This window comes from Aspergillus karnatakaensis, assembly GCF_047715665.1.
Source record: "Aspergillus karnatakaensis strain CBS 102800 unplaced genomic scaffold BJY04scaffold_8, whole genome shotgun sequence".
Lineage (NCBI taxonomy): Eukaryota > Fungi > Ascomycota > Eurotiomycetes > Eurotiales > Aspergillaceae > Aspergillus > Aspergillus karnatakaensis.
The window spans coordinates 117,203-139,054 of record NW_027395720.1 but is presented as its reverse complement, the minus strand read 5'-3'; the positions used below and the strand labels follow the sequence as shown (position 1 = coordinate 139,054).

Sequence of the window (21,852 nt, the reverse complement as noted above, 5' to 3'; positions counted from 1 at the left end):
CCTACAGCATCCGCAGCCATCTTCCAATCGAACAAGTCACTCTGCCAAGCTTTAGGCATCAGAATAAAGGGCCCCAGTTGGATAAGGCGATCTGCGAGCCAAGAGCGATTCGTCACCGGTAAGGGCGCCAATGCTGACACGCTGGGTCGGGTGTTTACTTGCTTTTGCAGGGAGTGGGGATTGGCTGGGAAGGGTGCACAGCCTGGGTCATGCTCAGAATACCGGTGTCTGCTAAGGAAGTGCATGGCTATTGGCTTCATGAAATCCCGACTGGCGGCAAAGCTGAGGGTGCTATTTGCGGAGAGTGTGGTGAGATGTTTGACAAGAGCGGCTGTGTCTTGTGAGATGGTGAGGGCGCGTAATCAACATTGCTCTTGAGGATATCCTGGTAGATTCAGACTGCAATCCAGAACTCGGTACAAACTACGTTGAAGTTCGAGTGGACTGACAGTATCGAAGATCGTCACGGAGCGGGGCACCAAGAGAACTCCCACCACAGTTGAAGAGGCGCAGCAGGTTTGCTATCAGAGATTCCAGAACATCTGGAGACGTCCAGTCTTAACTCCGCTCGATGTCCGTCAGCATCCGGCCAGGCTTATGTCGGAGTCTCTGACGATTACGCGTTCGAGAGACTGGGCACAAGCCACAGATGCTGTCGCTTGGCACTTGCTTATGCCGGTGGATTATCGCCAGTCTTGGCATGATATCAGCGGGGTAACTATACCCTCATCCCGAGTCATGCACCATGTCAAACCAGGGCTGGGGACGAACGGCGGGATGACTTTTATTCGCCTTGATTTCAAATCACAGAGGGTGTGCTCCCCGCGGGGTGTGATACGGTGGGGTGACAATGAGGGAGTGTGCTTATTGAAACAAATTACAATTCTGCCCTTGAAACATGAAGGCACACTATTGCTATGGAATACCACCTACAACAACCTAAGAGATCACAAAATATCAAGGGAACAGCCCGAGCTCAACAGGGGCTGACTTGATCTGATCAACCTGCATCTCCTGCAGCAACTCACTCCTCCGATAATCCTCCAGGTCGAGATCCATATATCCCCTGTCCGCCCACTTCCTCGCCGTCACAAACAAGGACTTTCCGTTGATATCTTTGTCACTAAGTATACGGAGCAAACACTCGCCGGCATCCTCGGCCTTCGCAAACTCAATACCCAGACCTTCCACATGGTCAAATGCTTCTTTTGATAAAATGCTTGTCCGCACATACCACGGACAAATCACATTCACTCGGCTCCCGTAGTAAAATGCCGTCCGGCGGAGCGCGTGCATGATCCCCCGCATCGCCCACTTGCTCGCATCATACTGCGGTGTACGTGGAACGTCGAGAAAAGCGGCGCCGGATCCGATAAGGACGAGGCAGGTGTCTTCCTGGCCGGGCGATGGAGTCTGTCCATTTTGTTTGATGAAATAGTGCATCGCTAGCTTTGCCGTGTAAAGCGTTCCATTGACGTTGACGTCGAGCGTTGTTAAATCCGGCTTCGTTGGGGCGTCGGTGTTGAACTCGAACACCTCGTCGCGACGGTGGATTCCGGCGTTGGCGACAACGTATGATATGCGACCGTCTGGAGAGAGTGAAGCTGCATTTTCGAAGAGGCTAAGTTGGTCGTCCCAGTCTGCTGTGTTGCATTGAACGAACTTCACACTGGAAAGATCGTAAGAATATGGCATGTTCGGTGGTATGGTAGGGCTAGGTACCCGGGAAGTTCGTCCTCTAGTTCCTTTCCTCGCCTGATGTCAAGATCTCCGATGCAAACATTGACACTAATGCGCAGTCAATGTGATTGTCGACATATGTTGCAAGGTGACATTCGCCTACCCGGCTCCAACAAGAGCTCGAACATAAGCCTCACCAAGCCCATTCGCTCCTACACCTGACATTAGGGAATGGGGAACGGATAACGAAAGCATGACTTTACCTCCGGTTACGATTGCTGTCTTTCCTCTCAATGTGCTCGGTTTCGGCTCGAGAGTGCAATCGACGGGGGGTGATAGCGCGTAGCCGCTCATGATGACTGAATGCAGCTTCAAATGTGACAGCAGCAGAAATGGCTCACAGGGGAGAGCCTTCTTAAGAAGCCAGCAAGAAAAATGACGATGTTATATTGTGGGGTAGGATATCGCGCTAATGTGGGTAGCTTATCCTCAAACCCACAGCGTAATGGGCAAGGGTCTGGGTGATGGTAGCCCTATGGATCGAAAGATGCTATAAACACCGTGGGTCACCAGTGATTTTGACCGTGCGTGAGGGACATGCAAGTAATTCTGGAGCCAACTTGTCACAGATCGATTCAACTTTCCTGCCCGTTCTAACTTCCCCTCTACTCTATGCTTGAACATGAGAAATAGATGAGAACCAAAGATAGTTTATCATTGTATGTCCTGGTTGGGAATATATGATTTTCCAAAACAACTTATGTATACAAAACCGTTGAATTCAGGGAATAGACACCAAACGCCCAACCAGACTAGAACCATTAAACATAAGGACATCAGCAACCACCGCCTCCTCCTGCACCAGCGCCAGCACCAGCCCCAGCTGCAGCCGCGCCAGACATCTTGATTAAGATATAGATGTTGACAAGAGCACTAACAACCAACTCGTCAAGAACGGCATCACCACCGGCCCTGCAAGGCTCCAAAACCTCTAATCTCCCGCTCTTCTTCGTTGAGAATCCTCCATGAGGCTTATAGGTTGCATAGACAATGCCACTCTCATCCGTACACTCCAGATGAAACGACTTCCACATGGAGGACTTCTTCCACGTGAGTCTCTTCCCGCCCAGTGACGGCGACTCGAATCCCCTACTGTAGCTCAGCTTCGACCCCTGCGTTAGCAGAATTTCTCGCCCGTTAATGCTCATGTCGACGCTGTGGCTGAACCGGTGAAACCTCACGGTCGCGATGTCAGTTCCAGAAGATCCTTGGATGCGCATGTGCGGTTTGGTGTTCTTGAGGTCGGCTGTGTACAGGAGAGCGCCGTCTTTGGTTTCGCTGGTTAGCCGGAGGTGGCGGGATGTCCAGCTTGTGAATGCGACTTCAATGCCGCGGGGATAGGTTTCTCGTTGTGAGGTGGATTTTTCATCTCGTTGATATTGGGTCTGTTGGTGGGGGTGGTGTTGGTAGGCGGGTGGCTGTTCTGTAGACAGCGGGTTTCCCGCGTTCTCGTAATATTTCGCGTCCATAATTGTCTTTTAAAACGACTTAGTAATAATGAACATTGATTCTTCGAGTCAACGGCTCTGTGGACATCGCCCGGGTTATATAGTCAATGTGGACGGGTTGCCCTACGGGCGGAGCAGCTCAGCCTCGCTGAGCCACCCGTCAATCATCACCGGCGATCCGCTAGAGGTTGGGGGCCAGTGGCTACCTTTTGAACGCCTTGTTGAAATGACGTTGACTAGTGCAAAACATTTGGGGCGTGTTTCAATGTTACTCGGTGATCATGCGGTTGGGCTCGCAGACTTGTTGTTTTGAAACGCTGTACCGTACCTAGCAGCAGAAAATATATATACCTCTTTCACTGATAAGGTCTTTTGGAGTTGATAACACGATGTATTTATGAGTCATAACTAGAGTAAACTCTTGGATATCTCCCAATAGGGCTTAGCATGGCCTTCTACTCCCCTACCTACGGGCGAACTCCAAGCAAGACTGACTACATGTCGATGGACGAGCTTTGGAAAAGCCGAGCCCGACAGGATTCAGCCCCCAGGCGGTGAACATGACGGAGAAAAGGGGTTCAGCTGGTCTTGCAGCTTACTCCAACATCCTCAACCTTACGTTAACAGGCATGAATGGACAGCTTCGAAGCAAGAGTGGGTGCTGGACATGTCGGCTACGCAAGAAAAAATGCGACGAAGGTCGGCCACAGTGTACCACATGCAAGTCTCTCTGCATAACTTGCTATGAGTACGGGCCAAAGCCCGAGTGGATGGACAACGGACCCAGAGAAAAGGCCGTTGCAGATGGTATCAAGCAGATTGTCAAGGTCACATCGAGGAAGAAACCAAACGGTCGCGCTTCGGATAACGACAAAAACAAAGCACTTGCTCCGATGATCAGCAGGGTCTCCCATGCATCTGACAGTGGAAGCGGCGCAGGAATGCAATTTACATCCCTGCCGCCACAGGAATCCACGCTTGTCATGCACTTTTTGGACAAAGTCATCCCACTACAATACCCTGCATATAAATCCCATGCCTTCTTCGGAGGGAGAGGCTGGCTGTTACATCTGCTTTTACATACCAAGCCGCTGTATCACGCTGCCTTGGCATTAGGTGCCTACCACATGTTGATGGATGGGTTCACGGCGTTGAATACGCTCTGTCGTGCATTTGCGGAAGTACGAAGGGAGGAACAGCTGGAGATCTCCTTGAAGGAAGTGCAACGGACAGCAAACGAGGTTCTTGTTTTTACGAAGAAGAACCAGCGAGCAAACGCTTTGGGGTTGGTTGCTTCAGTCGTGCAGTTGGTCTTTTTCGAGGTATGTCCCTTACCAGCTGACTTGAGTCTCAAAACTGAGAATGAAACTGCTCAGCTGTTCGCTGGAGAAAGCTGTGCCTGGAAAGTCCATCTAGACGCAGCAATCGATATGTATGCAAAAGGCCGTAGGGATGGCCTTGCCAACTATAATCTCAACCAGAAGTCGAAGAAGCTGCTCTATGAAGACTCGGTGCTTGGTGATTTCACCGTCGAAGATGACGGTCCGACAATTGTCCACGAGGTCGTTACTTTTCGTTTCGTCGGGGCGACTGTTATCTGGCTGGATCTTATTTCGTCAATCACTGCCGGGACATCCCCAAGGCTGCTACAGTATCACCCAGGAGCCTTTCGGGAGGAGTCCCAGGTCAAGTTTGAGGACGTTGTCGGCTGTCCGAATGCGGTTGCCCTCGAGATGGGTCGCATCGCATACATGCACGATCAAATCACCCAGGAGCAGGAGCAAGGGCTTTTAGCCGGGAGCAACAACAAATACCGTGACGAGGCAGCGCGGATTTATCGCAGCCTTGAAACATTTATGCAAACCATCAGGACCACAAGTATGATCCCATTCACCAGCCGTATTTTCGCTTATGCGTCACTGGTCTACTTGCACCTGGTTACAGATGGCTTCAAAGAGACAGACCGACTGGGATATGTCGTGTGTGCCGCCATCCAGGACATCCAGAAAGAAGGCTATGGCCAGGCAATCACCGCAGTGATATGCCCGCTATTCATCATTGGGTGTATTGCTAGACAGGGCGAAGAGCAGCAGTTGTTCCGGGGCCTCCTTTCATCTCGACCGATAACCGGGCACCTACCAAAGCACAGAGATAGAATTCTACCAATACTGGAAGAGATTTGGTCAAGAAAAGGATTACCGAGTTTTGTATGGAATGATGTTATTAGGATGACCACTGGGGTTTTACTTGTCTAGAGCTCTATTGTCGATGCTAAAAGAAACAATCAAAAAGCAGACCCATCAACCGTTCGGGGTAGATCTTCGACAAACAGTGTTTTGCGCATATACGCCACCAGAATCCCAGGGACCCGCCAGCTTCCATAGTGCCCGACTCCCAGCTTCCTGCCGACCTGCAGGCCCATCATGGCTACATCATAATCCCTGTTAGTAGACGCTTCGCTCCAAGACTGAGATTTCTGACCTGAACTGGCCGGTTTATACGGCACGACGGAACCTTCTCTACCTGTGATTTGGAGCACAATGCTGTTCGCCAAGTAGGTGCTCTGCGCTTTGACGAATACAAACTGCGGTGGTTCGAGGCTTGACACATCGCCGAGTGCGTAGACATTCTTTGTACCTTTGACGACCAAGTGATGGTCTACCTGCACGAACCCATTGTTGTCGAGGACCTCACGCGGTAGAAAAGAGCTGTTTGGTTTCACGCCGAAGGTTGGGATATACATGTCGGCTTTGATGACGTTTCCAAGCGATGTGGTAAATTCCCATGTGCCATCCACTTGCTTTTTAGCAGTCTCGACCTTTGTGTTTGGGCGGATATCGACGTTCAAAGAGCGCAGGTGAGATTCGGCTGTCGAGAAAAGGGAATCTGGACGCCCAGGGCCAGCCAGAACGCGAGCCTTGTCTAATACCTGAATAAGACGTTAGTCCTGGCAAAGAGTGGCTCAATGGTAGAAATATGCTGGGGCAAACAAACCAAGATAATCTTCTTCTCGCTTCCGAATTGATACGATAATTCCCCGGCCAACTCCACACCTGTCGGTCCTGCCCCAGCAACAAGTATACTGTTGGCAGTTTTGACCTGCTCTTGGTACTCATGTAGTGCCTCCTTTGTGCTCTCCGTTGATCCCCTGGACTTCAATGGTGTAGGAACGGCTGTATCGGCCCCTGTACCAATAACGAGAATATCGTACTTGACCTCAAGTCCGCCCGATACCTGCAACACCTTGGCTTCAAGATCGAGACCCACCGCAGACCCAAGCACAAACTCGAATTGTGCTTTTGGATACTTGGCGAAGCCTCCTTTGATCGACGCGAACAGGGTTTCGTCTGGTACATCCGAAGCGCAGGCTATGGCGCGTGGTGAAGCGATATTCCAGTAGAAGTGAGTATCGCGAGACACAAGAGTAACTTTCACCGTAGGTGGTCGATTGCTCTTATTGACCTGTCTGAGGATTTGGTGTGCGGTGCTGACGCCAGCAAAGGAGCCACCCACGATCACGATGTGCTTCATTATTCGCTAGCAAATGGATAGATCAGAACGACAGAAGGAGTATAATATAAGACGGTATAAGGGAGCTGAAAGAAGATATGGAATGTGCAATTCAGGGAATATCAATGGATGCAGGAAGGGTGGCTCAAGGGCTCTATATATGTGCGTCCAAAAGACAGCAATCTCCGTTTCCTCCGAAGCCCAGAGAGTTAGCCGACCTGCTTTCTCTTCAAAGACTAGCTACTACCGCCAAACACTTTTATTTCTGATAAAGCCTACTCCTAAGTCCGAGTCAACCTACAGAAGTGGATCTGTCTTAGCCTCAGCCTAGCATAACCGCGCCCACCAACCAATCACAATAACTAGCGCAGTCAAAATACCCTACAATGTGGAGTCGGGGCTGAAGTCCAGTATGGAGGATTCTACCCAAGCTAGAAGATGACCTATTATTGATAACTACCTCAATCTACTAAATTTGAAAGTGTGATAGTAAGCGAGTAGAACAGACATAGAAAACGCGCACATAATATAAACGAGCGACCGAAGGCAAGTAACAACAAAACTATCACTGCTTCATGAGTTGAACGAACGTGTTGTATAGCTCCTGAAACGCCTCGCTTTTAGTCGCAAGAAGTTGACGTGCATGTTCCTCCGGTATCAATTTCCGGACAACCTTGGAGAAAAACTCCAGTCTAAAGGAACTGAGACATTTCCCCGGCGCAGGCATCTGGAAGACCCAAGCATCTCGAGGAACACCGACTGCATCCAAAAGGCCCAACCCGATAAGTCTTCTGGGATTTGCAATCTGTGGAAAATCCACCATGTATAGAATTGTCCACCCCGGGGAGTTGGAATGGGAACATTGTTTCAGCTCACCGTCCTCGAGTCTTAGCTTGTACGGAAGGACAAGCCCGGACACCTTGATCTCCTGTTTGAAATACCGAGAGGGTGAGGATTTCAACGCCTGCACCATGGGTTTGGTGTCCTCCATGTTCATTAATCTGTCAGTTTTGTGCAGGAAGGTGACTGGGTAGTTGCCGCGCTTGTATAGCAGATCGGAAATTTCGAGGTTGCTGTTCTTGCGGATGTAATCCATGTACTGGCGGCAGATGCTGCATTGGTTTTCCTCCGTGGTGCATGCCTTGGTGTCAAGCTGGATAAACGCCAGGGCGTACGGCATCATGTCGAAATCGAGCATTGTGGTTGCGAGAAGGGGACAAATTGTGTAGGATGTGGGAGCGAGAAGATGCCTGGTTCAAACTGGGAACCATGCGAGGGCCCCAGAGGATGAGATATATAGTCAATATAACAAAGAGAAAGGGTTACTGTAGGGGATCTCTGGTTGATTCAGGTGGATGTATGGGTTGTTTGACATTGCCTTAGTCTATGTCTCGCATCCGTTCGCGCACTCTCAACCTGCCGTGCAAATATCTCTTGATGAATCTGAAGGTCTTCTATTGTATTTTCGTTCTTGACCCGTCGTCTCGCGAGCGATTGCCATAGTAGTTTACATGGTAAAGGGGACGGCTACAACAAGATATCGCCCTAAACAGATCCCTACCACACGAGAGTTTCCTACGTGCTCAAATGGCGGCTTGCTTCTTGGAATAGAATTTAGATATGGCATGTTAGATGATCAAGAATTTTGACAACGCATCTGATAAACAGGAACAGCATGGAAAGGAGATTGAAGAGTCAAGTTTGGAAAGCGCAAAGAGGAATGTCACCGCGTCCCAGCAATAACATCAGGAAGCCACAGAAAGGCGAGAACTTATAGGATACCGAAACGTTGCCTGAGGAACATGGCCGCCTCGCCTACAGCTAGCGGGGTTCGTGAATCAAAAACCGTCATGGAAATGAAGAACATTAACCTGGCCAGATTCGGACAATCGTTACCAAGAGGGAGCGCCCACTGGATATCGGGAATGTCAAAGCACCTATCACAAAACAAGCCCTCTGCGAGCAGGATGATGGGATCAACGCGATGTGGAAACTCAATCATCAGGTTATGTTCCAATCGCTGCTCAGTATTGTCGATACGCCTCCTTGGCTCGAGACTTCCCCATATTCTTGCGTTAACCCCATACCTCCGAAGGAGCCAGTTCTTGACGCCATTGAGCGCTGGTTCGATCTGGGTGATTGGTTGGCCCCGGGCCAGTGTGGCGCAAAAGAGAATAGAGCAGGTTCCAGTTCTATACCTCAGGTCATCTTCCGTCAAGGTCGGCACACGGAGCAGCCGCTGGCACTCCATGATGGGCCCTTGTAGCGAGAAGCACCTATGGCAAGGGTGGCCCGAGCCGCTGGATAATCCGCCGGACATTTTGTTGGTAGGAAAGAGGACTGTTTATTCAGAGGGCGGGCTGTGAACGAGAAGATTTCAGGTATAGCTGGAGCCTTTGCGTTCCGTTTGACTGGGGTGCCCAGTAGAACAGGCAGAAGTGAATGGTTGGTATTTATACATTCTTAGGGGAGCGCTCCTTACCCCCTTGTAGCATTTATTTCCACCCAACACATATCCCCTAAACCTGTAGCCATTTCTTTGTTTCCAGTCTTCTTTTCTAGGTAGAAACCTTTGTAGTTCGTTACAGGACAGAGCGAAACCTTTGTTGCGGCTCGAAGGACGCTCGTCCTGGGTAAAGTACCAAATGGCCTAAAGGGAATGGGAATAAGAAACTGGGGGATTGACTGTAGATCATACCTAGACGCCGTCATTCAACCCAACAATGGCAGTCCGTTTCACAAAGCCACTGTTCCTCTCTTTGTGAAGAACATGGAAAGATATAAGAGTTTCCAGGCCACTCCTATTGAGGCTATCCAAGCACATCACTGCTATATTCAGCGGTTGCGAAACAGATAAATCATCTTTTAACACCAGGATCAACAAAATGACTACTCAATGCTGCACTACGGCGCAGACGGTCTGCAAGAAGTCAGAACTTGCCTTTTCCCACGCCAAAAACAACGGCAAGTTTGGCTTATCAACTCTGACTTATAACCCCGGCTCGTACCCTGTGGTGTTCACGGAAATCGGAGAAGACACCAACCCGACGCCAGCTGCCGCTGAGCTGATGAAAAACGGCATGAAGGCCTGGCTCCATCAGTACTTCAATCGTACGGTGCAGGCCCACGGCACCGTCATCACTATTAATGGAAAACCGTCGATTTGCTGTCTCGTTGACTTTCCTGTCCCCGTCGATGTTGAAGATCTAATCAAGCAGGGCTTTCTCATTCCTCGGGATAACTGGAATATCCAGGCTGCGAAGGAAGGCGAATGTGTCAATAATCTGCGCTTCCGGTTCTTCAACTCCGATACTGAATCCTCTGATAAGGGTGGGTGCTGTGCAATGTAGGGGGGAGTGGCTGTATGAGTGCTTTGGTGGGCCAGGGGTAAAATGATAGTCGAAAGATGCTTCAAGTCAGTCGGTTAGTAGTTCATGAATATCATCGGAGACTATTACTACCTCTTATACAGACTTTCCCATGCGAAATAGTGACAGACCAGAAATTGATTCTGAATCGCACTAGTAGACACCCTCACCTTTCTAGGTGAACGGCATTGTTTTCAACGGGAAGAATCCTGACATTTCTCTTCAGACGTAAAGCCGCCCTTTAAACGAGAGCCAAGTGCCTCAAACAACAATGAGGCTTGAACATAAACAAAGACTCATGTGTGACTGTGTTTCAACTGTGTATCATGGATACTCTTGCCATTCTCCTTCGTTGGCATACTGGAAATATAAGTAGATCGTCCCAACCAAATCACTCCGCTCCACTTAACAGTCTCAGGCCTGCACCAGATATAACAAGACCTCCTCTCGAGTATCTATCCTCTATATCAACACCATGGAGCACACCAACACAAACAATCGCACTACAGCAGAGGTCCAGATAAACCTCCCCACCGAGCCCTTCTACCCCGTTCTTTTTATCAAGCACATTCCGTCCCCTTTGTCAGCGGAGGAGGAGGCCGCTGTCAGAGACGCAATAGTGCTTTGGTGTAGGAATCACTTCGGACAGCCTGTTCCAGTCGAGCGGTTTCCCTACAAAGAGGTCCAGACGGCCCTTCTAGGCTCGACATCCGAACCCTTGCATACATTGTCATGTTTCCGCACATCATCGATGTGGAGGAGCTCATGCAGCAGGGGTTGCTCGAAGGCACAGGCTATCCGTCTGAAGGGTGGTATCGAGCGACTTTCGGGCCGGATGGCGTTACATCGGGTGACTATATCGTGCTTTTTCCGGTTAGACTTGAGGCTTGGTAGGGCGACTCATATGTATGTACATAGTAGCTTGAGGACTGGTGACGTTGATGAGTAGATTCTGAGGATAACTATGGCAAAGATTTGATTTAAGGAGTTGGGGGATTAGACAATCTGCGTTATTTAGCTGAATGGAACGGTTGTCTACAGCATGACTCGATACATTATTGAAATCAGTGACAAGACACTCTCCTATAATCCGCAGGCAATTGGGTGTGGACAGAATAATGTCGCAGAGTCATCTACCCCAAAAGGCCATTCTCTATCCGCCATAGAATTCCGGGTTACCTTTGTTCCAACAAAGAAAGAGCCGTCGTGCAGGACCATTATCTTTCAAGAACCTACAATACACCCTCAGTGGAGGCTTCTGCTTTGACCTTTGTTATTGGTTCAAAGGCTGGGATCAGAACAGGGGACGAACAACCAACATAAACAATCCATGGGCCGCCTGTCAAAAATATTTCTCGTCTATTCTAGATTGACGGCTCGCCCTATCGCATCCACCTTGAAGAGTGCTTTCAGAGCCACCGGATCTCATCGCCCAGCACCAGCAGCAAACCTCCATCTCCGCCAACAAAAACCAGCATGGCCATAGATGCCACCAGTCACACCCCACACAGAATGTCTGGACCCTGCTGCACCAACGAAAACACCATCTGCCCGGCCTCTGCGCCTCAATTCCATCCCTTACTAAAGAACAAGAAATCCAACCCAACTCAACACGATCTCTACTACTGCCCCGGAACATACCCCGTGCTCTTCATGCTCCAGAGCACAAAGGACATACCCCAGGAAACTGCCCACCATGCCTCGCTGGTCATCATGGACCGGGTCAGAGTGAACCTCAGTGCGTTTGGTTGGCGCTCGGCTATTCGCATGAATATGTCACGCACTCGAGTCGAGAACTCACTGATCAACAACACTGGCAATACCGGGCTGAAGATCGTCAAGGCAAATCCCGCGACTACCAGTAGCGGGAGAATGGGCGAAGGAAATGGAAAGGACAAGAGCGCCAAGTGTACCACTTTAGTCTTTCTGGTCGAGTTCCCTATCCCGGTTAATCCGAAAGTGATGATTAATGAGGGTCTGTTGGATGATTTGGAGTTGGATATTGGTCGGGAGGACTGGCAGGTGAGGGTTCCTGAGGAAGGAGGGTGCCGGAATAAGCTCAGGTTGGAATACTTTTCGTACGTTTGCAGGCATTCGCTATGGTCTGATTGTGTCGTGATGTAGAATGGAGTAGTGGTAGCATTGTGGATGTTGATCGATTGGAAAGAGGTAGTCAATAGCATCATATATGTTTTATGTCTTACAAGGTTTCGTAGTAGGGTTACCACCTGCTTTGCCTCGCCAAAGGAGCTACGGTGCAGAAATTGCGATGACTACAGTGTATCCTCATCCGAACACTCTTAGAACTACGCATAACTCCCTTCGTCAAACGGTTTCATCCTCAACATTCGTGCTAGAGTAGCAGACCCCATCACCTGTCTCCGACGATCCGATCGCGCTCACAGTCTCACCCCCCCCATTAGCTTAAGTTCGTACTCGGGAATGGGGACGGGAATCCGAAGATCAGGGCCAAAATATACTGTCTCTGGCATAGTAGCTACAACATGGAGCATCGCTTCGGACGATGGGGTGTACGCATGCATCAACATCCCACACACAGTCCGAAGAGCTCTGGCAATGACTTCGCTGTGGGGGATTGCCACCCGCATGGGTTCTTGTTTCCGGCTTGGATTTTCACTATCTTGCCGTCTTTCTAGACCCTCCAGATTGATGAGATACCTTCTTATTTCCTGTGGGGTGTTCCTTGTTGATCGATAGACCGTAACTGTTCGGTCCCCATGCGATATCAAGAAGGTCCATTGCGGACTATTAGTCTTGTGCTAATCCTCGTGCAAATTCCCTCGCAGGCTAGTTATTGCAGCCTTTACCTGCCTTCGAAACACACTGCGCTCGATGACAGACACCGAGCGAGAGTCTACCATCTACCGCCCCACCACCCGCGAAGAACCACCCACCGGTCACCTGCGAAAGCTCCGCTGGTACATCCGAGCCCTCCATCTTGGTCCTCACGCAGGAGCAAAGGTCATCTCGCATCTGCGCAAGACAAAGAAGTGGACAGAGCCGGCTCTTCGACATCCGGCACTACGCGTGGAGACAGTCGTTGACCACAAGGATGGGGTGACATGGGAACTCACATCCAACTTTCGCATGCTATGTCCCAGCAGAGTTCCCAAGAAGCAGTGGAATAATGAGGCATGGCGGGCGGCACAGGGGTGGAGGGCGTGGGATAAAGCCGGGGATGTGGGCCATACGCTGTTCACGGATGAGTTTTTCCGGAGTCAGTAATCTGTTGTATAACTGGACGCTAGTATGAGACTATCAAGACTTAGTGACCCGTCACTATTGATGGTATAGAGACTGAAAAAAAGTTTATAATCCATGAGCAGCATGGATCCATCGTACGAGGTTGAAACAGCTATCGGCTCACACCATTCCATTAAACATTTCTATCACTTAAACTAGCGAGCTAGCTAGAGCGAAAGACTAAACTCAACTCTCCTCAACAAGCGGCCAACTGCCCACCAGCACCGGAGCGAGGAATCAAGCAAGAAGATACATCATCGAACAGACAGGATATAGTGCGCAAAGATTGGAGAGACGTGCGAGGACTGCCGAGCAAAGGAGCGGGCGATCGGCGGCAGTCTAGACACTGACATCGTCGGAGATCTTCTCGGTGACGGCGCCATCCTCCTGGACAACAACCTTGTCGCGTCTCTTGGAGGCAGCGACGGGCTTGGGTTGCTGGTAGATGTGCTCGAGTTCCTCGAGGGTACGACCCTGGGATTCGACACTGTAAAGTCATTAGCGGCTGAAGTCCGGTGAGTATAGTGACAAAGAGAACATACCCAAACATATACCAACATGCAGACTCGACCAGATCCCAACCGACGAAAATCCAGAAGTAGTTGGTGGAGATGTTGCGCAGGGCAATAGGCGACGCGAATTGCGAGATGAAACTCGTTCCGGAGACAAGGAAACCAGACAGAGCCAGACCCTTGGCGCGGGTGGTGGTCTCAAGGGCTTCAGCGGGGACGACACCCTGAAGTGGTGTGTAGGTGAAGGAGAAGATCACGTTGAAGAGGTAGTAGAAAGCGAGGGCAGTGCGGCCAAGGGTGGCGTCGACGAGTCCCTCGGGAGAGTTGCGCTGGGGGATCATGGGCTGAGAGACACCGGCATTGATGGCCATACAGATGGCGCAGGCTGGTCTGGTTAGTGAGATACAGAGAAAACAGGTGAATAGCATGGCTTACCGAATGTTCCCCAGACAAGGACGGTACGACGGGGCATCCTGTCACAGAAGTAGACGGCGGTCAAAGCGCCAATGGCGGAGACGATGGAGTTGACGAGGTTGAGCAGGAGCTGCATGGAGCTGGAGGTGTAGCCGAGAGACTGGTAGATGGTCGGGTTGAAGTATCCGAGACCATTTCCAGACCACTGACCGAAGATGGAAATCATGATCACTTGGGCAAATCGCCAACGGCCGCTGTGGGTGAGGATGAATGGGCGGTCTATGGTTATACGGTCAGCAGCGTCCATTCACTCGAATTGGCTACACGTACAGTCCCACCAGACCTTGTCAATACCGTCGACACGGATACCCTCCTTCATTTCGTCAATCTCGAGACGGACCAGGCGAGTGTTGGCATCTCCGTTTCCGTGATACTTGGCAAGGATATCAATTGCCTCTTGCTCGCGACCCTGGGCAAGGAGCCAACGTGGGGACTCGGGAATGAACCACACGGAGCAGATGACAATAATGGCAGCGAAGCACTGGCACAAGAATGGCACACGCCACGACCAGTTGCTGTTGATGAAGTTGGTGCCGTATGTGACGCAGGCAGCCGGAACAGAGCCACCGAACCAGCCACAGTTGTAGAAACCTGATCAATTAGTTGAGTCTGAGGGCAGGAACGAGACAAACATACCGACAGCACGACCACGCCAGTGAGGGGGTGCGATTTCGACGGCATAAGCTGGGGCGGACACCACCATGATCTGGATGCCGAAACCGAGGACGAAACGACCGACCAGGAAGTGTGCATAAGTGTTGGCAGTAGAAATGATGACCGATCCAATGACAATGACCCATCCACCAGCAAACATGCACTTGCGACGACCGAAATTGTCGGAAATGACGGCGGAAATGGGGGTTGCGACCATCGAGCCACTATCTCTGTTAGAATGGCTGCAGTGAGGGAGAGAGCTAAGTACCCACACTGTGTACAGAGAAGTGACAACCGAAACCTTGGGTCCATCCATTCCAGTGTGAAAGGTGTTTTGGAAGTGATCCATGGCAAGCACAGAGCCCATCAGGGAGCCATCATATCCGTTCGCACAGGCGCAGCAGAATGCGACGAAGATACAGACTGGGAATGTCAGTCTCGAATGCCGGCGGACGACGGGATGCACATACAGTACAGGTGAATGGAGGTTTTGCTCCATCTCTCAATCTTGGTCTCATTGACGGCAGCGAAGAGTTCGGCCTAGCAGGGTTAGAGTTGATCCTGTTGCTGCAGATCGCGATGGATGCTCACGTTGAAGACGGCCTTGGTCTTTGCGCCGGGGTTTCCAGCAGTCTTGCCGGCCAGGTTGGCGACCTTGGCCCCCTCAGAGGCCTGGACGGTGATGCCGTGCTTATCCTCGCTAGTAATGTCCGCCATTGAGTCGTCGGTGTCTGGTCGAGTTGAGATGATCCTGAGACGAACAGCTGAGTGACACCGAGGTGGGACGAGGAGAGACTCTTATAATGCAGGACCCCTGGTGTTTCACGAGTTGGGACACCCTGCACCGGTCCGTGCAATTCATGGACATGTCCTCTTGGCCGCGAGTCTAAGAATCTCGAAATAGCTTGGTGTGCTGCCACCCTGCAGGCCTCACATCGAAAATGGGAGCACTTGCGGGGGGCAAATCCCCAGACTCCGCAGTCCAACAAATGGGGAGGCGTCTGGCGCTCGTAAGATATGGGTTAATTACGCGCATGACAGCGGTACAGCTCAGAAGGCGGCGGCGAATTGTCCTTGGAGGGAATTCCTCCGTTCCTGTAAGGGCCTTTCGACTCTTGGCCGCTGAGAATTGCCAGGTCGCCTGGCCTCGTCTACGCCTGGGCCGCTTTCAATCCGGTCTAGCTCTGCTCCTGCATTGCAACGGCCCCCGTGTTGCTTTGGGCTTAGTCCCTATCGGTTCGTTTGCCGATCCAACAGTACTCAGTCTAATAACCTTACCTAGCTAAGGGCTTTCTCGCTTCTGGAATCTGGGGCTCCTTGGACATGTGGAGATTGAGGTTGGGGGTGAGGAATAATGTTTGCGGGTGATCTCCTGTCTCACCTCAGCCCTTATTCCTTAATGACCCGTTCGCTGGAGATGCAACTAGGGCAGTATCGATTCTATCGAAAGACACGGTATCCCGACCGAATAGCAATTCTCCAAAGTCTGGGGCAGGTCGCACGGTCGGAGCCGACTCAGCCGAGGAACAGCTGCAGCCCTGCTCGCATAGCTTCCCCTGAAAGAACACCCCGGTGAAGCAAGAACAACCGGTTCTCTTGTCGCTATGAGCTTGATGGCAGAGATTTGCTGCTAGGCATTTCGGCACGAGATCCGCGCAGCCAAATGCTGTTGGAAGGGCTTCTGCGTTGAGAGGACAGCAGGATCTGAGCCAAGATAAATACCAAGTTAGGAGTCTTGGAAGAAGCCACCCGTGGTAGAAACTGAATTGCTGTCATTCATAGGCTGGTCTTTGGCTGTCGGTTCTCAGCTGTTTCACCCTTGCAGTCCTCCCTCTGTCGGCGGTCCCATCTCCGAGGCCAACTGGGCTTAGTGCCTTCAAGCTCTGCAGACTCAATCAGATCAGGAGCCACGGCGATGGTTATGCTTTCCGTATCCTGTTTGTCGCTACTAGACGACACGCGACAAGTCGAGTTTGATCACTGTCCAAGCGCGAACTGCTGCCAACCGACCGGTGCAAGCAACATCCATAGTTGGTCGCCTCTCGGCCGTCGAGGCCTCTGCGTTGCCTTCAGGGGTAGGGGCACCTCGAGGGGGATATGAGCCGGAATAGCTCCCTTGCTTCCCGAATCCATGGACCGAGCACCCTCCAAGGCCAGTGAAATTGCTGTCAAAAGCAGAATCGATGGCGTCCAGATTGCTTGGCAGCTTTGATGAGACGGAGAGGATCAACAATCTAAGTGTCGGAGCTCGCGATATCCCTGCAACGTGTACATGAGCCCTGGCATGGGGTGGACTCGGGTATCAGATCGATTCAAAGACCACTTTTCACATTCATCTCCGCCAAACTTGGTCGGCAACTCGCAACGATATCCGTCGCACTTTGTCCTGGTGTCATCCGCATCACCCCATCGCAGCGTTCTTGACCTCAAACATCTGAAGTCCCGTTTTTCTACGCTCGGGGAGCTTTGGCTAGAGCTACCCCGGGTCTGAACACGGGCGCTAGGCGCAGAAGCAAGATCCGCTGTGTCGGCTACTCACTGATCAGCTCCGACCTGGCCCACCTCTTATTCCTAGCCAATATCACCTGGACCTAATCTTTGACCAGGCCTGCATGCAGGAGGCAAAAAGCAAAAGGCTAGTTGCCCCCAGGGCCGATCCTAAGGCCTCTGTTCTGAGAACACACGATCAACCCTCTCTTGACAGGAGAACCCACGCAGCGCGGTATTCCACTGGATAAGACGGTGAGTCTACTCCTCACAGACGAATCTGGCACTGTCTTTTAAGTGCCTGTCCTCGCTTGTAGCTTTTTCACCTGTCTACCAATTGAACTAGCCATCCGCAACACTTGCGCCTGTACTCGCCACAGCATCAAACCCCTCGAGCCTCCGCACTTCCCCAGCAAGTGTCCCTCCGATCCGAACCAGCTTTGCCACACATGTCCTGTCGAGCCTTACTCTCGCATTGCCATCGTCTTGTGGAACCATTCATGTGACCCAGCCCACGGCGCGTCCTCATTCGCCTTATGCTGGCCACAGTCGTATTGGCCAAGTTATGCCCTATGCCCATCCATTTCCATTGCCACGATATAGCCGATGATACCTCACGGGCAGCAATATGGCGACAGCTTTCTCGGATCCTCATTGTCACCGTCTCTCCGCCGACCTCCAGCTCCAATAAGCTTGGATTACTGGGTTCGCATCTCCTATCTGTCTCTCGAATGGCCATAAGTGCAGTGTAGCACGGTGTGACTGTACATTGTCCAGTGGGTACCGAGGGAAGCTTGGGAACAACAAGGGTAGGTCATCATATACATTTTCGGCCGAAGGGATATCATGAACGCTGGCGTGTGAGACCCTAGAGTCATCAGAGAATTAGGAGGTATTTTTCCGCACATGAAATCATACCTCAGTATATAAATTGCATCTAACCACTCTTCTAGATGCCATTCACAGCGACAACTACAACAGATGTCCCAATGTCGGCTATTGCCTAGTTCGCCATCACTCATTAACCGATTCTGTAGGTGGGTGTTGTCAATTCGAGTATATGGGTGGCAGACTACTTACTTTGAACACACGCTGTCTATTTTGAGGGATCTGTGGGGCGTATACTGCTGAGCTCCTATATAAGGAGCATCGACGATATTCTCATTACATCACGTTCGGATTCAGGCAAAGGTACACGACTATCTTTCAACATCATTAGCTCAGGCACGACGAACTATCCCATGGCTATCCCACTATATACGAGAACTAAGCCCCTTATTCAAACAGCCCTGTCTGCATTCTGCGACTCTTCTTTATCAACTCTGGCCTGTGCAAAAACACTGTGGTATTCAGCCACAAGACTCAAGGTCTTCGTGAGGAGCCATCTCCATCTTCGTACACCTTTGCAGCCTAAATCGACTCCGGCGGTTGCGTAACGTGCGTCAGCTGGTCCCTACATTACGGTATTAGCAAACGTACCACGCTATATCCAAGATATTCTTGACTGGTTGTGACATACCCATTCAACTTCTTGATCAACGCCCCCAGTCCCTCATGCGAATAATCCTTTTCATTCCACATATCCTTATGGTAGACGACCTTTTCTTCTCCATCTCCCTGTCCCTCCAGTCTCAACGATATAAGGCTGTCGGCGGTCTTACTAGCATGTATCCCGGTAAAGGTATACTTCTGCCGTTGCTTCCAGACTAGCTCGTCGTCTGTGCTCGAGACGACTTCTGTCGCCAAGGTTTGTGACTTCGCGAACAGTTTCGGAATGCCATACCATTGGCCTGCTACTTTGTACCTAACCAATCGAAGCATTCAATTTACGTGCCGTGGGGTAAGGAAGATATAAGGAGAGGTACCTCGTATCACAATAGCTAAACGGATCATCATAGACGGCCTTCTCGGCGTAAACGCGCATGTCCTCTTCTGACGCACTTCCTTGGTATAGGTTCAAGATATGCTTCTGGATTTGTGCTCGGGCTGAGGTGATTGAGATGGATTTGTCCGGGTGCGGGGCGTAGTCGACAGAGTTGGAGACATTGCGGGGAGGCGAGGGGTGCGGCTCGACTTCGCGTTGCGCTGGATGCGGTTGCGTTGTGGACGGCATTATTCTTTGTCGATGGTGATCATATAGTATCAGACTCTGTCTGGGAAACTCACGATCAGCGGGATTAGAGGGTGGTTTTGATGTTTTCCTTCAGGGATCTGACATCATCATTACAAGATCAGATCTCCATGCATTCTCTGTTTACTCCGTACTCTAATCTGTCGTTACTTGACCGTCTCTCGCTCAATCAGACCTTCCTAGTTGCATTCACCCCCAGCACTTCTACCCCCTCCACCGCGCCCTCCACGACGACCCCATCCATGTACCTCGCATTATCAAACTCATCGAAATACTCCTTGGGCTCCTGCCAGCCCATACCGTTTTCAATTTGCGCTCCCCGCCCATTCCACAGCCATATGAACGCATAATAGAATCCCATCCCAATAAGCACTCCAACCGGATACGCCACGTAATAAAACCTCTGTACGCCGATACTCGCTTTCACCCCCATCTGATTGAGAAATCCATAGAAGTTCGGCACAATCGCGATCAGGTAAGCGACGAACGCTCTGATTCCAAACCCGTGGAAATAGTGGTATTCGCCTAATGGATGGGCTGTGTATAGATCAGGGATATTGAGTTTTCCTCGCCGGATAATGTAGTAGTCGCAGATCAGAATTCCGGTGATCCCAGACAGGAAGATTTGGTACGATGAGAGGAAGTTGATAAATACTGAAGCGGACGAGAGCAGGTACCAGGGGTTTATCGCGTAGGAGAGAACTGCGCAGATGAAGAAGCCGCGTTTGACGGTAATGTATTTGGGGAGGAGGGCGGCGATGTCGTTACCGGCTCTGGAATCAGCGTTAGTATCTGTGAACCACTTTTGACACAGGAGGAAGCGCACGGGATCGAGTTCTCAAAAATCGCCGAGAAAATCGTCGAGTAAGCCAGCGCCGCCGAGATCAGAGCGCACCCTGCGCGATTGCCCGCTGTATACCGGTCGCCGGCCATAAGCATGTCGAGAAAGTCAATCGGGTTCCAGACCAACTCCCCCACGACACCGACACTCGCACTTGCAATGACGTTCCCGAAGACCGCGACAATTAGCCCGGACACGGGAAAACTAAGCACCTGGCCCCAGATCACATCGTTGGGGCGGCGCGCGTATCGCTGCATGTCTGCGGCGTTGGAGATGAATGTTGCGCAGCTGGCGAGACCGACGAACAGAAAGCGTGTGATCATCCACGATTTATCACTCCCGTGAATCGTGGACCCGGCGGAGAGAATGCGCCGTGAGGCTGTAGGGCCAGCGAGAGTGACTGTCCAAGCTGTCATGGCGATGACGGCGGCATAGTAGACAAAGACTTTGATGTAGACGAGCGATTTCATTTTAGGGACAGGCACGACGAGAAAGGCGCAGTTTAGAAGCCTGGCTGTTTGTTAGTTCGTAATAAAGTGCGATTTAGTTTTGAGACAGACCAGTAGATCAGAAAGCAGATCATTCCTGCTGAGCTGAGAGCTGACTTGGGGCCCATTTTGTCGGGAATATTCTCAATAGATGGGAAAATCGCATGGAGAAAGACACTGTTCCATTAGCACACACCCCAAACAAGACATAAGAAAGACGTACTAGATACATTGCGCCCCTTGCACGGCAGTGACCCCATTCCAAACAACACTCATCGCAGCGCGATTAAAGGTCGGCCACAGGGCTCCCCAAGGGCCCCAACTCGCACGGCAAAGGACCGGGAATGGAATCCGATAGAGTGCGCCCGCACGGCCGTTCAACGCCATCAGACATCCGGCCAGGAAATACCCCGCGACCGAACAGCCGACGGCTTCCCACATACTCAGTCCCACCGTCAGCCCTGTTGATGCGGCATACAGATTACTGACATTGGCGACAGCAGAGAACCAGAACGTCATGTAGGTTAGTTGGGTCCATCTTCGGTCTTTCAGGCGTGTTGGGCGGATGGAGTCGTTGTCGATTGGGGAGACGGGCCGGAGGTGGCCATCTGCGTCGACGGATTTGACAATGATTTTGTCGTGCAGTCGTGATAGAGAGGAACTCATGGTGGCAGTCAATCTTGGTGTATAGTTAGTGGTCCGGTGGAGTGTTGGACTCCAGATTATGAAGGAGCCGGTTATCTCCAGATTTGGAGTACTCCAGATATTGCGATATCTCCCCCTGGAAGATCAAGAAAAAGCAACCATTCACAGTGACGCGATAGAGTGTGACAAGCCGCCTATCTTAATCCTATCACTCTCGGCCGTCACCGACTTGATATGCGCTTTCCACCTCCAACTGCTATCCTACCAACCGCGGAGCTTGCCGTGCTTTT

At 51.1% G+C, this 21,852-nt stretch overlaps 10 protein-coding genes across 10 annotated transcripts; 3 read left to right on the top strand and 7 right to left on the bottom strand.

The window, feature by feature from the left end:
• Nucleotides 1-881: 881 nt before the first annotated feature.
• Nucleotides 882-1,677, bottom strand: BJY04DRAFT_180948 (uncharacterized protein). The gene has a single exon (XM_073710136.1). The coding sequence runs from the start codon at nt 1,441-1,443 to the stop codon at nt 958-960; it is 486 nt and encodes a 161-aa protein (XP_073574716.1). The 5' UTR covers nt 1,444-1,677; the 3' UTR covers nt 882-957.
• Nucleotides 1,678-2,370: 693 nt separating this feature from the next.
• On the bottom strand, nt 2,371-3,244 carry BJY04DRAFT_180946 (uncharacterized protein). Its single transcript, XM_073710135.1, has one exon. It carries the CDS (start codon nt 3,207-3,209, stop codon nt 2,517-2,519), a length of 693 nt encoding a protein of 230 aa, XP_073574715.1. The 5' UTR covers nt 3,210-3,244; the 3' UTR covers nt 2,371-2,516.
• Nucleotides 3,245-4,244: 1,000 nt separating this feature from the next.
• Nucleotides 4,245-5,639, top strand: BJY04DRAFT_155825 (transcription factor domain-containing protein). The gene is made up of 2 exons (XM_073708952.1): nt 4,245-4,510; nt 4,565-5,639. Exons 1-2 carry the CDS (start codon nt 4,316-4,318, stop codon nt 5,441-5,443), a joined length of 1,074 nt encoding a protein of 357 aa, XP_073574714.1. The 5' UTR covers nt 4,245-4,315; the 3' UTR covers nt 5,444-5,639.
• BJY04DRAFT_214783 (NAD(P)/FAD-dependent oxidoreductase) lies at nt 5,473-6,719 on the bottom strand (the record flags this gene model as incomplete). The annotated part of the gene is made up of 3 exons (XM_073715311.1): nt 5,473-5,615; nt 5,670-6,117; nt 6,183-6,719. The coding sequence occupies 3 exons, from the start codon at nt 6,717-6,719 to the stop codon at nt 5,473-5,475; spliced, it is 1,128 nt and encodes a 375-aa protein (XP_073574713.1).
• A 544-nt stretch (nt 6,720-7,263) lies between these two features.
• Nucleotides 7,264-7,896, bottom strand: BJY04DRAFT_214782 (uncharacterized protein; the record flags this gene model as incomplete). The annotated part of the gene is made up of 1 exon (XM_073715310.1): nt 7,264-7,896. One exon carries the CDS (start codon nt 7,894-7,896, stop codon nt 7,264-7,266), a length of 633 nt encoding a protein of 210 aa, XP_073574712.1.
• Nucleotides 7,897-9,583: 1,687 nt separating this feature from the next.
• On the top strand, nt 9,584-10,048 carry BJY04DRAFT_214780 (uncharacterized protein; the record flags this gene model as incomplete). Its single annotated transcript, XM_073715309.1, has 1 exon — nt 9,584-10,048. The coding sequence occupies one exon, from the start codon at nt 9,584-9,586 to the stop codon at nt 10,046-10,048; it is 465 nt and encodes a 154-aa protein (XP_073574711.1).
• Nucleotides 10,049-11,578: 1,530 nt separating this feature from the next.
• BJY04DRAFT_214779 (uncharacterized protein) lies at nt 11,579-13,312 on the top strand (the record flags this gene model as incomplete). Its single annotated transcript, XM_073715308.1, has 2 exons — nt 11,579-12,144; nt 12,874-13,312. The coding sequence occupies 2 exons, from the start codon at nt 11,579-11,581 to the stop codon at nt 13,310-13,312; spliced, it is 1,005 nt and encodes a 334-aa protein (XP_073574710.1).
• A 229-nt stretch (nt 13,313-13,541) lies between these two features.
• BJY04DRAFT_180942 (putative MFS lactose permease) lies at nt 13,542-15,724 on the bottom strand. The gene is made up of 7 exons (XM_073710134.1): nt 15,562-15,724; nt 15,441-15,510; nt 14,953-15,393; nt 14,587-14,907; nt 14,278-14,535; nt 13,873-14,227; nt 13,542-13,817 (listed from the first exon to the last, which is right to left on the bottom strand). Exons 1-7 carry the CDS (start codon nt 15,685-15,687, stop codon nt 13,670-13,672), a joined length of 1,719 nt encoding a protein of 572 aa, XP_073574709.1. The 5' UTR covers nt 15,688-15,724; the 3' UTR covers nt 13,542-13,669.
• A 3,143-nt stretch (nt 15,725-18,867) lies between these two features.
• Nucleotides 18,868-19,570, bottom strand: BJY04DRAFT_214777 (uncharacterized protein; the record flags this gene model as incomplete). The annotated part of the gene is made up of 3 exons (XM_073715307.1): nt 18,868-18,910; nt 18,977-19,261; nt 19,323-19,570. 3 exons carry the CDS (start codon nt 19,568-19,570, stop codon nt 18,868-18,870), a joined length of 576 nt encoding a protein of 191 aa, XP_073574708.1.
• A 187-nt stretch (nt 19,571-19,757) lies between these two features.
• BJY04DRAFT_214776 (permease for cytosine/purines, uracil, thiamine, allantoin-domain-containing protein) lies at nt 19,758-21,583 on the bottom strand (the record flags this gene model as incomplete). The annotated part of the gene is made up of 4 exons (XM_073715306.1): nt 19,758-20,361; nt 20,415-20,939; nt 20,990-21,094; nt 21,141-21,583. 4 exons carry the CDS (start codon nt 21,581-21,583, stop codon nt 19,758-19,760), a joined length of 1,677 nt encoding a protein of 558 aa, XP_073574707.1.
• Between the last annotated feature and the right edge of the window lie 269 nt (nt 21,584-21,852).

Excerpts from the sequence above, each read along its gene's own strand:
- BJY04DRAFT_180948 (XM_073710136.1), bottom strand. The coding sequence starts at position 1,443 with ATGCACTATTTCATCAAACAAAATGGACAGACTCCATCGCCCGGCCAG.
- BJY04DRAFT_180946 (XM_073710135.1), bottom strand. The coding sequence starts at position 3,209 with ATGGACGCGAAATATTACGAGAACGCGGGAAACCCGCTGTCTACAGAA.
- BJY04DRAFT_155825 (XM_073708952.1), top strand. The coding sequence starts at position 4,316 with ATGTTGATGGATGGGTTCACGGCGTTGAATACGCTCTGTCGTGCATTT. Across the intron at positions 4,511-4,564 it reads TGCAGTTGGTCTTTTTCGAG|CTGTTCGCTGGAGAAAGCTG; the intron begins GTATGTCCCTTA and ends GAAACTGCTCAG.
- BJY04DRAFT_180942 (XM_073710134.1), bottom strand. The coding sequence starts at position 15,687 with ATGGCGGACATTACTAGCGAGGATAAGCACGGCATCACCGTCCAGGCC. Across the intron at positions 14,908-14,952 it reads CTGGCGTGGTCGTGCTGTCG|GTTTCTACAACTGTGGCTGG; the intron begins GTATGTTTGTCT and ends CTAATTGATCAG. Across the intron at positions 14,228-14,277 it reads CCTTGTCTGGGGAACATTCG|CCTGCGCCATCTGTATGGCC; the intron begins GTAAGCCATGCT and ends TAACCAGACCAG.